This window comes from Fukomys damarensis, unplaced genomic scaffold (assembly GCF_012274545.1).
Source record: "Fukomys damarensis isolate Sample0158 unplaced genomic scaffold, DMR_v1.0_HiC HiC_scaffold_37, whole genome shotgun sequence".
NCBI classification, from domain to species: domain Eukaryota; kingdom Metazoa; phylum Chordata; class Mammalia; order Rodentia; family Bathyergidae; genus Fukomys; species Fukomys damarensis.
Window position 1 is genome coordinate 27128769 of NW_022900949.1, and position 14259 is coordinate 27143027.

At 56.3% G+C, this 14259-nt stretch overlaps 1 protein-coding gene across 1 annotated transcript in view; it reads right to left on the reverse strand.

The window, feature by feature from the left end:
• Fbln2 (fibulin 2) overlaps positions 1-14259 on the reverse strand; it is a 52871-nt gene that overhangs the window by 17912 nt on the left and 20700 nt on the right. Inside the window, exons 3-5 of the mRNA XM_010617267.2 lie at positions 4727-4838; positions 3958-4087; positions 1161-1341 (exon numbers count right to left, since the gene is read on the reverse strand). Of these exons, the coding sequence (XP_010615569.1) occupies positions 1161-1341; positions 3958-4087; positions 4727-4838 (423 nt within the window). The remainder of the gene's footprint in view (positions 1-1160; positions 1342-3957; positions 4088-4726; positions 4839-14259) is intronic.

Genomic DNA, 14259 nt, shown 5'->3' on the forward strand with positions numbered 1-14259 from the left:
CCACAGGGAGCCGAGCCCCAGAGAACAGCTGGACGGAGTCACGCGGGAGGAATGTGTCTCCCATGACAATGTTTACATTAACGCCCCAGCTCGTCAGGCCGGCAGGTGACCGAGGCAGACCTGGACCGGGGCCCCCAGGACACCAGCACCGGCCATACCCCGCCCCCCAGCCTGAGCCCAGAACACGTTCATGGCCAGTCTGGCCCCACTGCCGGCACCTGTGTGGTCCAGGCTGACTAGCAGCTCCTCAGGAGGAAGGAAGCCGTGGTCACTGGCCGCTGCCTGCCCTGCAGCCCACCTGTCCCCTGCCTGCACATCGGCCTTCTGATCCCTGAGGCTGGATTTCCTGCCAACACCACCTCCAAGCAGACTCTTCCAGGTCATAAGTGGGTCCTCACATCAGTGCCAAGCAGCCCCCTGGTTGGGTGGGTGGACACACGCGTGCGGGGAAGGACGTGTGGGTGAACAGGTGTGTGGGAAGATGACGGACGGATGGATGGAGGATGAATGAATAAGAGGATAGGAGAAATAGACGGAAGGATGAATAGCAGGAGAGGAGGAGGGCGAGAGAGCGGGTACACGGCAGACGCATGGGAGGAAAAACGAGGATGTGGAAGCGGGCAGAGATGGAGGGTGAGGAGTGGACAGTGCAACGGGACAGTGGTGCCGGTGCTCAGTGGATGGCGTGCAGAGAACCCTGTGAGATCCCGAGCTCCAGATCCACAGGGCAGAGTCAGTCCAAGGCCACAGAACTCTGTCTCAAGCAGGGCTTGTTCTTAAAGCTACAGACAGTGACGATCCTAGGGTCCTCCCAGAAAGCAGCAGGGTCCAGCCTGGGCTGGGAGCGCCCCGCAGTCCCCCGTCCTTCCCAAGCCACCCGCAGGCTCCGGCCGGGTAGGGACAGCACCCACCTCTGTGCAGCGCAGCCCCAGGCTCTGAAGGCCGGCGGACCTCGGGCACGATGAGGGGGGCCCCGCCCTCACCAGTCCAAGGCCACAGAACTCTGTCTCCAGCAGGGCTTGTTCTTAAAGCTACAGGCAGTGACGATCCTAGGGTCCTCCCAGAAAGCAGCAGGGTCCAGCCTGGGCTGGGAGCACCCCGTGGTCCCCCGTCCTTCCCAAGCCACCCGCAGGCTCCGGCCGGGGAGGGACAGCACCCACCTCTGTGCAGCGCAGCCCCAGGCTCTGGAGGCCGGCGGACCTCGGGCACGATGAGGGGGTCCCCGCCCTCGCAGCAGGACAGCATGACGTGGTTGCAGGGGTAGCCCAGGTTGGGGTTGGACTCACACGATTGACCCTCAGCCCGCACGCGGAGCCCCAGGCCACAGCAGTCGCAGCATTGCTGGAGGGAGACGCGGCCATCAGCAGCGCTAGCGCCTCGGAGCAGAGTTTTCAGTAGTTTGTTTTGTCTGGTTCGATGCTGGGGATTGAACTGAAGGCCTTCACACTGAGCTACACACATCCTAGGCCTTTTTGTCTTTTACTTGGAGGAAGGGCCTTGCTAATTTACTAAACTGCCCAGGCGGGCCTTAAATTTGCAATCATCCTGCCTCAGTCTCTCAGAGTGCTGGGATTACAGGCGTGTGACACTGTGCCTAGCTCTCAGGACAGCTCTTGACTGGAACTCACCCTACTTGGAAATGTATCTATTGTGCTTTTCCCCTTCCTCCTTCTTGGAGCACATATGTGATAGCTGGAGTTTTACAGACATCAGGGCCACGAAGTATCACTGAAGGGGGTTAAAAAGCAAAGGAGAAACCTGGGTCCCTAAAGTTGCTGTACAGATCTACCCCATCTCAGGCTGCATATTTCCAAAGCAAAGTAGGTTCCATTTCTTTTAGCGATGGTGGTAGATCGCCCCAGGTGTTCCCTCCTCCTGTGTCCACTTCTCCGCAATATGCTATTCAGCTCCCCTTACTACGGCAGTAGCTGTGCCTGAGGACTTCGGCCAGCAGGGTGAGGGCAGCGTGCACCTCCAGCTACAAGTGGGTCTGGGTCTCCAAAGCCCTGAGTCGCAAAGGTTCAATCCTCGGCTTGGGCTACTAGAGGGGGGCAGAACTTTGAAAGGTGGGGCCTGGTGAGAGGTTTCGGGTCACTTATGCTAGATGCTCTGTCACAGTGCCAGAAAGCTGACCACCACACATGCTTTCATTCCCTTCCTTAGAATCCCACTCACCTACTGCCTGACCAGACCTAAGGCAGCCTGCAGGGTTGGACAGATTTCACCACTATCCAGGCTCTGGACCCATGGGCTTCTTCAACTCATCCCCTTCCACCCATCAGGACCAGGCCCCTTCTTCAAGGTCTCCAGAACGCTTCCCAGACTGTCTGCTCTCACCTCTGATGCAGAGACAGCTCACTGTCTCTATTTTACTTCTTGGTTTTCAGTGTGCTGCTGTCTTCCTCAGAATAAAGACTACATTTCCCAGCTTCCCTTGTAGTTGGATGTGGCCACATGACAAAGTTTTAGCCAATGAGATCTAAGCAGAGGCTTTTTTTACTCCCCGTAAAAAGGGGCTCTTCTATCTGGGTGTGGTGGCCCTTGCCTGCAATCCCAGTGCTCTGGAAGGATTACAAGTTTGAGATCAGCCTGGGCAATTTAGCAAGACCAGGTCTCATAATTTTTAAAAGGGTTGGGGATGTAGTGCAGTGTGAAGGCCCTGGGTGCAAGTCCCAACCACTAGGAGACTAGGAAAGGAATTCTGACGTGTGACAACACAAATGAATCTTGAGGACATTATGCTAAGTACAGTAACCAGTCACAAAAAGACAACACTGGTGAGTCCATTTCTTGAGGTCCCTAGAGTGGCCCAATCCACGGAGAGGGAAAGGGGGGGTGTGGGTGCCAGGGCTGGAGGAGGGTTAGAGTGGCAGGGGACAGAGTTTCGTTTGCGAAGATGGACAGAGCTGGATGGTGTGATGGTCACACAATGACACACATGAACTTGGTGTCTCTGGAGGGCATGCTTCCGGATGCCGGGATTGATTTTATGTCACACGCATTTGACCACAACAAAAAGGAACTGAGGAGACCAGAGTCCCCCACCCTCCCCTGCCTCTGCCTGGAGGGTGCACAGCCATCCTGGATGGTGAGGTCCCTGTCCTGCCCACCTCTAGCCCCTGCGTGAGAGAGGACACCAGGGTTCTGCGGATCTCCCTGCACCTGCAACTGAACTGATGTCTTGAGGCCACACGAGCTCCAGCGCAAGCCACTTCCCTCTGCAAAGTCCCTACTGGGCTGAGACCTTGGTGTGGCAAGACCCCCAGAGCCTGTCCTCCACACCCCCTGCAGCACACCTCACTCCCTACCTCTGTCAGCTCACGCTGCTTCCTCTTCCTGATCCCACCCCACTACTGTGCAGGAGGAGGCCCCTTAAAGACCGGTCCCCACAATGCCAGGGAGGACCCAGATTACATTCTTCAAACTCTTCCTGGTACCCGATCCCTCCCTCAGGCCAGCCACGGTCCTGCCAGTGATGCATAAGACCTGAGCGCCTGTGGCTCCGAACCTGGGCCGTGATAAATGCACTCTGACCTCAGGATCTTTGCACACACTGTACCATCTTTCTGGTTGGAATGTATCCTAGATGTCTGCACTACTCGCCCCCACCTCCTCCAGGCTTTTACATGAGGATCCCCTACTTGGCGTGGTTGTGGCCAGCTGCTACCACTGTGAAATTTCAGCACACCTGTGTCATGTCACTGCCTATGGCCTCCTCTCCCCAGCTGCTCCTCTGTGACACCATCGCCTCCTGACACAACACACGTGACTGTGTTCCGCCCTGCTGTCCCGATGAGGACATCCACAGAGCAGAGCCTGTCTCCAGGGGTTTTCTGCTGGGTCCCCAGTGCCTGGGACGGTGCCTTGCACGTGCCAGGTCACAGGCAGCTGATGGTGTCTTCTGTGCAGGTGCAGGAGCCCTGTGGGGAGACCCCCACTGCACAGAGAGCCACTTGCCTTGTACAGGGACCCACTGCAGGTGTTGTTGTCCTCGGGCCCGCAGGCCTCGCCCTCCTTGGCTCCCAGCACACCAGCCATGCAGCTCTTCTCCTCTAGGTAGGACACGCAGCAGTGTCTCTGTGCTGTCCTGCAATGGGAGGGCATCAGCACAGGCGCCCCAGGAGGACGGCCCCGCCAGAGGACAGGCAGCACAGGCTGCCCGAGGCACTGCACGGCGGACAGTGTGGGCGGCAGGGCAGCGCCAATCCCACCAGGCCGCGTGCGTTTGTTTCTTGGTTTATGGAAGGAGACTCGGAGCTGTGGGTCCCTGACAGCCAGCGGAGCGGCTGCCCTTCCCCTTCAGCGCCCTCTGCTGGAACCCACTGGCACAGGGAGACCCAGGCCCAGAAAGGCCTTCATGCAGGGTCCTGGAGCAACAAGCCAGGCCAGGCCTACGGGAGACACGCGCAGCACCTGAGGTGGGGCATATCCTGGGGACGGTTATTCGGCGATGGAAGGTGGTGAGCTCCCCGTCACAAGAGTGACACAAGCGTACACCATGGCCCCAACTCCGGGGTCCGAATGGCGGATGCTCCCACTCCTCCTCAGTGCCCCCAGCCAACGGGAAGGGAGACAGGGGTGAGTCAGGATTGAAATTTCCCTGAAGAAGGCAGCGTAGGCCCGGCACGGAGAACACGGAGTCTGATTCTCCGGGCGAGTCACACGGCCTCTTGTCTGGAGAGACGAGGGGTGAGGGGCTCCCCGAGATGTCCCTGTGGTGTCTCACCTGCACACGTCACCCTCAGCGCCGCTCTCGGGCATCTCCGCACACTCGTCATTGTCGATGGCCCACTGCTGCCCCACTGCACAGCAGGATTCCATCAGGTCCTTGGTGGAGCCTGTGGGTGTGGCAGGGGCAGAGGAGGCCGTGGCCCAGGGGCCACCCCGCACTGGCAGGTGAACCCCACCCACCAGGCACTCAGCTGGCGGACTCAGGGGACTGCCTCGCAGGCCCACGCACATCCTGAGCTCCTGGGGACCAGGGCCCGGCCCCTGCAGCTCCACCCCACTCCCAAGGGCTGTCCCCAGCGGGACGCTCTGACCCCGGCTTTGCTTCTAAGGAGCCTGATTCGGGTCACCAAAGCGGGGCCGGAGATAAGAAAGCAGCAGCGGTAGGCAGGTGTGCGGCACACCTGGAAGGTCAGCGAGCGATTCAGGAGGCCGAGGCAGGAGAATCACATGTTTGAGACCAATGTGGGCAGCTCAACGAGGCCTCGTCTCAAACCAAAAACATAAAATAAAGGGCTGGGGAGGCAGCCCAGTGTGATGGCCCTGGGTTCAATCCCCAGTACCAATGAAGGAACGAAAGAAACCAGGAGGAAGGGAGGAAGGGGGAGAGGGGGAGAGGAAGAGAGAGAGGGGGAAGAGCATTAGCAGCAATGGACACCCCAACTTAGCAAGGAAATCTAACGGAAGATCGTTAACGGCAAGTGTGCTGTGACTGAGGAGGGCAGGAGGAGTCGGAGGGAGAGAACCTCTTAAAACTCAGATTGCTGGTGGCAGAGAGCTCGCCTAGCTTGTGCAATGCCTAAACAGCCCAAGAGAATGACAACTTGAAATGAGTTTAAAATGATGCTAGTGAACAATTGTTACTGTAACACAATGGCCAAAAATAAAACCAGCATACTCAAATTAGTGGCTTTCTTGTATACCAGAAACAATTAAGTAGGAAAATACCATTTACAAAGTACACAAACCTAGAAATAAGCCAACGGTAAAGATGTTTGACCTATGAAGAAAAAATATTTGTCTAATGGGTATGACAGGAGGCCTTGCTCTAAATACAAACCATGTACCTGCATAAGAGATTCAAAGATGTCAGTTCTCCTAGACTTAATCGACAGCGGTAAAGCAATTCTCATCGCAGCCCCAGAGTAAATAATCACCAAACTTGTTGAGATGATTCTAACATTCAAGCAAAAAGTGAAGAAATGATTAAGAACATCCAAGAAAACTATACCCCCCCAAAAGGGCAGGCCTTTCTCTAGTAGTATAAAAAATAGGCTTTAAAGTTCTAAGCATTTTAATGTTTTTTTAAAACAAAAGAGACAAGTGTGATGGTGGGCACCTGTAATCCCAACACTCAAGAGGCTGAGGCAGGAGGATCACTGTGAGTTCAAAGCCAGCCTGAAATACATGGCAAAACCCTGTCTCAAAAAAAAAAAAAAAAATCCAGGGACCAGAATCAGGGACCAAAATCAGGTTCGGAGACAGAACTAGCCGACATGGTTACTGAGTTATGAAGAAGGTGGCCTCCGAGCACAGCAGGAGCAGTGTGATGCTCTGAAACTTAACCGTTCCCGGAAAGCCATGTGTTGCAGCTTGGTGTCCAGCCAGTGGCATCCTGGGAGGTTGTGGGACGTTTAAGTGTTGGGGCCTGGCAACAGGAAGTGAAGCCGTGGGGACGTGTCCTCAAAGGGGATACACACACACACACACACACACACACACACGCACGGTCCTCCTGGTCACGCTCACATCCCAGTGACCCAGGTACACAAGGTGGCACAGACACCCTCAACCTGCCACACGGGGTCCTGGATGCCAGGCAGAGCCCTGCCTTCCCCTGCTGCTGCCAGAGTCAGGCCTGAGTCTCCCTGGCTGCTGAGAGCGACACCACCATGAGCACCGACTCTCTGCTTGGTACTGGGTACAAATACTTCTGGGGATGGGAGCTCACCCTGCGCACACGGCTGTTCCTGTGCTTGAAGCTCCCACTCAAGGTTTCCTCTCTCACAAGCCCCAGATCCTCCCTTGGGATCTGCCATGGCTGCCTTAAAATGGTGAGCTGACAAGAGGTCCTGGGTCCTGGCCAGATGACACGTGGTGAGCGTCCAAGCCAAGTAACGGTGGCTGCTGAAGATGGACTGGGTCCTGGAGACGGGCCAGGCACAGGTCCAGCATTACCAAGAGTCTGTTATGACTCCTGTTTGATAGAGGATGTGGGGAATTCAAGTCCCAAGTCTCAGTTTTCCACTTCCCCTCTCTGTTCCAGGACTCAGCACCCCACATCGGTGGCCTGGGCAACTTGATGCAGCCATTCCTAAAGGTCCCCTCAGTGCATCTCACCATCAGCAACCCAAGACACGGCTTTGCTGTTGAGTTGAGACCTCTTCCTGCTTCCCAACCTGGCTCAGAGGCAGACTTCCTGTCATTCTCTGCTGGCCTTTCCCATCATCACCTCCCTCATTTCTAAACAAAGGAACGCGGGCTAAGACTCCTGAACCAGGAGGGCCACCCACTCGGAGCAAGAGTGGGGACTAGTATGAGGCCACCTATGGAGTTGCCAGGTACTGCCCCAGACGTGGGAGGCAGCGTCTCCAAAGCCCTCAGTCTTCCAGTACCAAGAACCCGCCGGGACAGCTCCAGGTGGCTGCAGACAGCCACTCCCCGCACCCTCAGGTCCTCAAGGCCAGATCTCCTACCCATCCCACAAAGCCGCTTCCAAGTGCACCCCAGGCCCCCCTCCCGGGCCTCTGCTCCAGCTCCTGCCCTCCAGGCCCCGCTGGCTGATCCACCTCAGGCAGTGGTTTTACAGACAGCTGAGCCACGCAGAGATACTCCAAGCTGACAGGCAGGGCTGGGCCCTCCAGGGAGTCAGGGCAGAGGGGAAAACACACCACAACTGTGGCGGAGGTCCAGGCCTGCACACCTCCCCAAGGGACAAGACGAGCGGCAACACCTGGTCTAATAAAGTCCAGAGAGGCATCAGTCACCCCGATGGGTGACCAAGACCTCTGGGGCTGCCTCTTCTAAAGAAGGTCCTTGCTCTTTCCCTGTGCGCTTGCCACATGACCTGCTTCCCCACTGGATCAGGGTCACCTAAGCAGCCGTACTTGTCACCTTACCAGTTGACCAGTTTTGTCCCACATTATACCCACCTTGTGATTTTGCTCTATAAAACTTACCCTGGGAAGTGGGGTCCCCAGAAACCCACTCAGGCCCCCTCCTGTCTCTCTCAGGAGCTATATCCCTCCCCCTCAATAAATATTTCCTACTCTTAACCTCTACTGTTCCTTAGAGTTAATTGATTTTGAGGAGCAGGAACATAGCATATGTGATAACTAGGAGGTTGGGGGTTCTATTATTTCCCCTGTATCAGTGGGACCCCACGACTACCCCACCTTGTCTCCTTTCTCCAGCCTCTGTCTCTCAGCCTCACCATTTACTCCTTGAACTCTTCCGGTCTGTTCCTGTCCCAGGGCCTTTGCACAGGCCACAATGTGTAGAATCCTCCACTCCTCGCTGTGCCCTGCCCCATCTGCCTTCATCTCCCAGGTGGCTCCTCTTTTCTGGGGTGTTGCCTCCTCAAAGAGAGGCTCCCTGACCTCTGTCTCTGAACTGACATCCACCCAACCTCAGCACAACACACTAGCTAGTCTCTTGAGTCACGCCCTGGCCTCGGACATCCTTCCTCATCTAGGGGCTCCACAGATCCCACTCGGAAGGCAATAGGGGACAAAGTGTGACAAAGAGGGACTTCGTGCCCTGCTGTCACCCCTTCACCATGGCCAGCAGCCACCCAGAGAAGAGCTTCCTCTGCACGTCCCTCCTGATCCCTTCACGATATCCCTGCCAGGAGACACGCTGTCCCAGCCACTAGCCTAGCAGGGCTCAGGTGCCAAGAACCAGTCACAGCACCTCAGGGTCCCTGGAGGGCAGCAAAGGGCACAGCAACGGGAGCGCCAGGAGGTCAGGGTGGATGGCATGCGTGGCTCCGTCTCACTGTCTGCCCCGTCACAAGGCTCCCCACGTGTGAAAGGGGGAGGCTCCCAGGGCCCAACCTCAGGAAAACACCTGGAAGACCCAGGCCCTCGCCTGCCCACCCCTCACCCACCTGCAGGTGGCGCTTTCCGCCCAGGAGTCACCTTCCCCTCAGCGCTCCCTGCGGCAGGACCTGGGGGAAAGTCCGCTGTCCCCCGAGCCTCCCAGCCTCCCCTTGGTCCAGGGTGAGGCTGGACTCCTCAGGGACCTCGCTCTCCCCTCCCTGAGGGGACCCAGTGCCCCAGGGCAGCGATGTCACCTGCAGATACAGGACAGGTGGGCCCCATGGTCTCCAGGCCCTCACCGCAGCCCTGCACTGGAAAGCGCCCAAGTGCCCATTGGCAGGGGAAGGGTCCCCCAGCACGGGCCAGATCCCCACACCAACAATGTGCCCACATGGGTGACACACCCACGTCACACAGGTGCGCTGGGGGCAGACGCAGGTACCGGGAACACTGGGCACTGCCTTCGTGAAGTTTGAAAACAAGAGTGAGACAAGAGAGTCTTCGGGTGGCAAAATGCTTAGAAAACTCTGACTGGACACAAAGACCAAGGCCATCTGGAGAAGGGACCCAGCTCAGGAAAAGTAGCCAGACGCACGGCACACAGGCGGCAGAGCTCTCCAGAGGGCCTGGAACGGCGGGGGCTCTGGTGGGCGGGGACAGCTTCAGTCTGTGCAGCCACTGTCCAGGTGCTTAAGGACACAGAGCTACACGCCCAGTCCCTGTAAACGTCCTGTGTGTGGTGACTTTAAACTGCACTGCACTGCAAGGAGAAACCCGTGCCCTGCCCTTCCTCCTCCGGGAACCCGCCCTGCTGGGAGACGCCCCCCGCCACACCCCGGCACACACAGGCTGCCCTGTGCCTGCTGCCCTCTGCCAGCAGGGGCTCGGGACGCAGCCTCCATGCCAGAGACTACATAATCCACGTGAGATCCACCCGATTCATGCAGGTGTCACAGGAGATGCACTGAAACGAACCAGTCCAAGCTGAAGAGTACACAGGGAGCCGTTTCTCTCCTGAGAGGGACACGCAAGGGCCTATCACAGCCGCCGTCCTGCAGAGGCCCAGCCCTGGCAGCGGAGGAAGGAAACTGACCTGTCGCTGTTTACCCTCTTTGTATTCTGGATTTGTCTCTTTTCACCCACAGGTTTTATCCATTCAAGAACTCTGGCCTATAAATCTGATCCCTTATCAGAAGGTTCCGGAACTCCAGGGATTCAACCCCTTTGATCCCAGGACAATGTGTTTCCCAAACAATCCTGCCCAGAGGTCACGACCTGCTGGCCAGGCCCCTCTGCCTGATGCTGGAGCCCTGAAGAATTCCGGCTAAGTGCTTCGGAGGGACAGCTACCTGCAGAAGGACAGAAGGACGAGGGTGCCTCCCTCCGCGGGGACCCTGTTTGAACAGGATGTTTGCCAGGCCTGAGCAAACAACACAAAAATAGCCTCTGCCGGCTAGGGTGCCCTGGAGGGCAGGGGGCAGTGACACCTGTGGGCCCAGGTGCCCCAAGTCCGTTTATGAGGTCTGTAAAGTAGACAAAGAAGCCAGAGTCTGTGTTCAGTTCTCTTCTAGGATCCTGAGACAGGCTGGGATGGCAGAGAAACTGCAGAAGCCACTGGGCCAGGTCCTCCATGAGCCCCGCATTCAGCCCCTGGGGTCGCATTCCTGGACCACAATGGGCAGCCCCTCCCCTGCTCCCTCCTGCTGCCCGCCCAGCCTCTCCCAAGTCACTGTGCTCCTCAGGAGCCGCTGACTGTCCACCCCATCCCCAGCAGGCCCCTCACCGACGTGGCACCACACCCTGGCCCAGGGAGTCACTGGCCACCCTGGGGACCACCTGACCTTGGGCCTGGAGGTCTCGGCCTCTCTTGCTCAGGCCACCTAGAACCAGGCCTCACGGGGGTGCCCAGGTGGGGAGACACTTTTCCAGGGCTGGCACTCCCCACCCCAGCCTGGGGATCTGACCGCCGCCCAGCTGGAAGAACTGAGACCGGAGGAGCAGGACCGAGGGGACAGGCTTATTCCGAGATGACCCTCACCCCGGCACAGGCAGCAGGGTCCAAGTTCAAGGTCTCTAAAGCCCAGGAACGGAGGCAGGTGGGGTCTGAGCAGAGAGGCGGAGGGAGGGGCTCAGCCTGGAGGAGCCTCTGCCCCCCAGGCCATGTGCTGAGGGCACTGGAGCCCCCACCCACCACCCAAAGTGGCCCCAAGATCCCCAAGGAGGGCTGGTTTCACAGGCCCCTCCAGCACACCCACCCGGGGACTATGACTTTTCCAAAGGTCTCCAAAGTTCTCGACCTGGAGGGAAATGCTGGTCCTGGAGGGAAAATGTAATGGCTCCAAATCCCAAGGCAAAACCACCAAACAGGGATGGAAGGGCGTGCGCAGAAAGGTCTACCACTCTACACATGGGCTTCCTGTCAGAGCTCAGCTCAAGCTGACTGGAAGGCTCTCAAGGCCAAGGCAGAGCAGCTGGGGGTGCACTGTTTTCAAATTGGGACTGCAAGGACAGGCGTGGGGGTGAACACCTGTAATCCCATCCCTCTGGACGGCTGAGGCAGGAGGATCACAAGTGTGAACCCAGCCTGGGCCACTTAGTGACTTAGCTACACCCTGCCTCAAAATGTAAAAGAAAGGAAAAAATGGCTGGAGGTGCAGCTCAGTACAAAGCCCTGAGTCTGATCCCCAGTAAACGAGTAACCGGGGAGCATGGGTTCCTCACACAAGGACCTCTGTGCTGGGTTCATCAGCAAGCATCACACGAGCGCAAAGGCAAGTCCAGGGTGAGACAAGAGACTCGGAAGCCATGGAGACTCCACCGGACCGTCAGCGACCAGGCAGAGACCTAATCCTCAACATGTCAGGAGAAAGCGCATCGGGCACCCTAACTTTGGAGGGGACAATGTGTAAACCACCAGCGAGATCAACGTGAAAAGCAAGGCGGACCGGGGACTGGCCAGCATGTGGGGTGACCGGGACTGGCACCCGCTGCTGCGGTTGAATCCGATAAGGCCCAACACCCGCTCTGAGGGCGGAGCCGCCGCAGGTGCCCAGGCCGGGGGCCCAGGACCGCCCACATCTCCCAAGAGGAACACAGAATCGCTCCCAGCTACTGTACTCCGTGGGCTCTGACTCCAAAGGACCGAGTGTCTGACAGCGCCCGAGTAATCAATGAACTGCGATTTATGTCTACACCGGAGCAAAAAGGAGCAAGAGGAACCGCAGTGCGCGATTTAGATGCAGTTAACTGAGTCAGCAGCGAGGTAACCGCTTTGGGCAACGTGGTGGCTGAGTCTTGCATACATTCTCTGGTGCCAAAGACACAGGATGATCCACCAACAGGCGGGGGACTGATAAATCCGGGTGAATTTCAGTGAGAGGGAAGACGGTGAGAACTCGCTACTCCACAGCAGGGACCGGCCGAGGCCTCGGAAAGGTCGCCATCCACTGGGGGCAGCGCCCAGGAGGACTCGAGGAAGAGAATCCCTCCCAGCCGGTCTACTATGGCTGTGCACTTTTACCTCTGCACACTGATAAGAAGTGTTCAAAGGAGTAGTTATATTATTTGAGGTTACGAGACACTCAAGCGTGTGGAGATCATGCCTCAGGAGAAACTTGCATGAGGGAGCACACCCAGGAGATGTTAAGAGTAAAATAAAACAAGTGCCCGGCATGGTAGCGCGTGCCTGTAATCCCAGCACTAGGGAGGCTGAGGCAGGAGGATCACTTTGAATTCGACACCAGCATGGGCTACATAGTGAGTTCCAGGTCAGTCTCAACGACATACTGAGACCCTGCCTCAAAAAACCAAAAGAAAAAAAAAAAAAAAGTAAAGAATAGCTAATCACCCTTGGTGAAATACTAACTACTTTTATGAGATGAGCCACACAGTGGAGTCTAGGGGCATCAAAGTGTTGATAACCGTGTTGCATGCAGGATCTCGGTAGGTGGCAATAATGTGGAGAAATGTCTTTATTTTTTGGAGATTTAGCATCTAGATTCAACAGCATGCACACATGCTCTTTACAGATGTGTTTCTTGCACACGCATGTGTTCACTAAGCATCTACACAGCCTTCCACACCCACGGGCCCTGTATCTGTGAATGCAACCAACTCGGTACAGAAAAAGTATCTGAAAAAAAAACCCTGCATCTGTGCTGAACCTGGACTGCCGTTTTGCTTACCATCGCTCCCTAAACAGTCTCTAACACAGGCGTTTACACAGCTCGTGCAGTGTAGCAGGTATCATAAGGAATTTAAAGGTGACTGAAGTACAGCTGCCGCGTCTGTGGCTGGCTGCCCTCGGTGAGCGGGAACTGCCTTGAGCCACGCAGGAAATATTTATTTAATATGGTTAATGGGTGGGAGCTCCAAAACTTTCTTTTTATATTTTAACTTATCAAAACCATTTCTAAAACAACACAAATGGGGGAAAGGAAGCCTTCTACACTGTTGATGGTGTAACCACTATGAAAACCAGGGTGGAGATTCCTCAGACAACCCAATCAGCAGTGCCACTCAACCCAGGTGCTCTCACTCTAGGCGTCTTCCCTACAGAGGTCAAGACGTCATACTACAGGGATCCATGCAGACCCGTGTTTACAGCAGCACAACGCCGAACAACTAAATTCTACAGGAGGCCTGTATGTGTCCATCCACAGACGAATGCATAAAGAGAACGCGGTATCTACACAGCGGAGTACTACTCTGCCGTAAAGAAGGGAAAACTGGAGTCATCTGTAGGAAATTGGATGCACCCTGAGACCATAACGGTGAGTGAAATAAACCAGACACACAAGCTTCAGTATCTCCTGTCAGAAAGCCAAACTATAAATAAAAAAGAGCAAGATAAAAAGGCAGCTATAGGAAGTGGGAAGATATTTCTTCTCAAAGGGGAAGGGGATTGAGCGACGGAGGCGGGAGGAAGAGGAAGGGAGGATGAAGAAAGGAACCGAGATGTGCTACGTACTCGAACCACTGCCGTGCCCAGAGTGTAAACACGACGTCCTGCTAACGGAATCTTTCTTTAAACTTTTATAAAGTTAAATAAGAAATCTCACACAGGTACTTCATTAGCAGCCGTCTTCCCCTCACGCGTGCCTGGGAGTCGAAATACTGCCACCAGTCACTGCCGCACTCTGCTCGGCAAGCGGCACAGGTGTGTGTGGAGCCTGACCCATGAGGTCAGGAAGCGACATCGGCGCTGCACCTTGCAGCCCCCGCGGGAAGCACCGTGAGCACCGGGCAATCAGGTGTCAAAACCGCCGCTACAAATCACATCACAATGCTAAAGAACGTAAGACCTCATGGGACCACGTTAGCAGCTGTCCAGGGCTCGCTGTCCCGTGCCCTGAATTTCGAGTACACAGAAGGACAGGTGTAGGTTCTGCACGAATACTACGACTGTACGCAGGGGCTCGAGCACCCTTCCGTACTGGTGGTCAAGAGGGCCCTGGATTCAGCTCCCTGCAGACACCGAGGAACCATGATC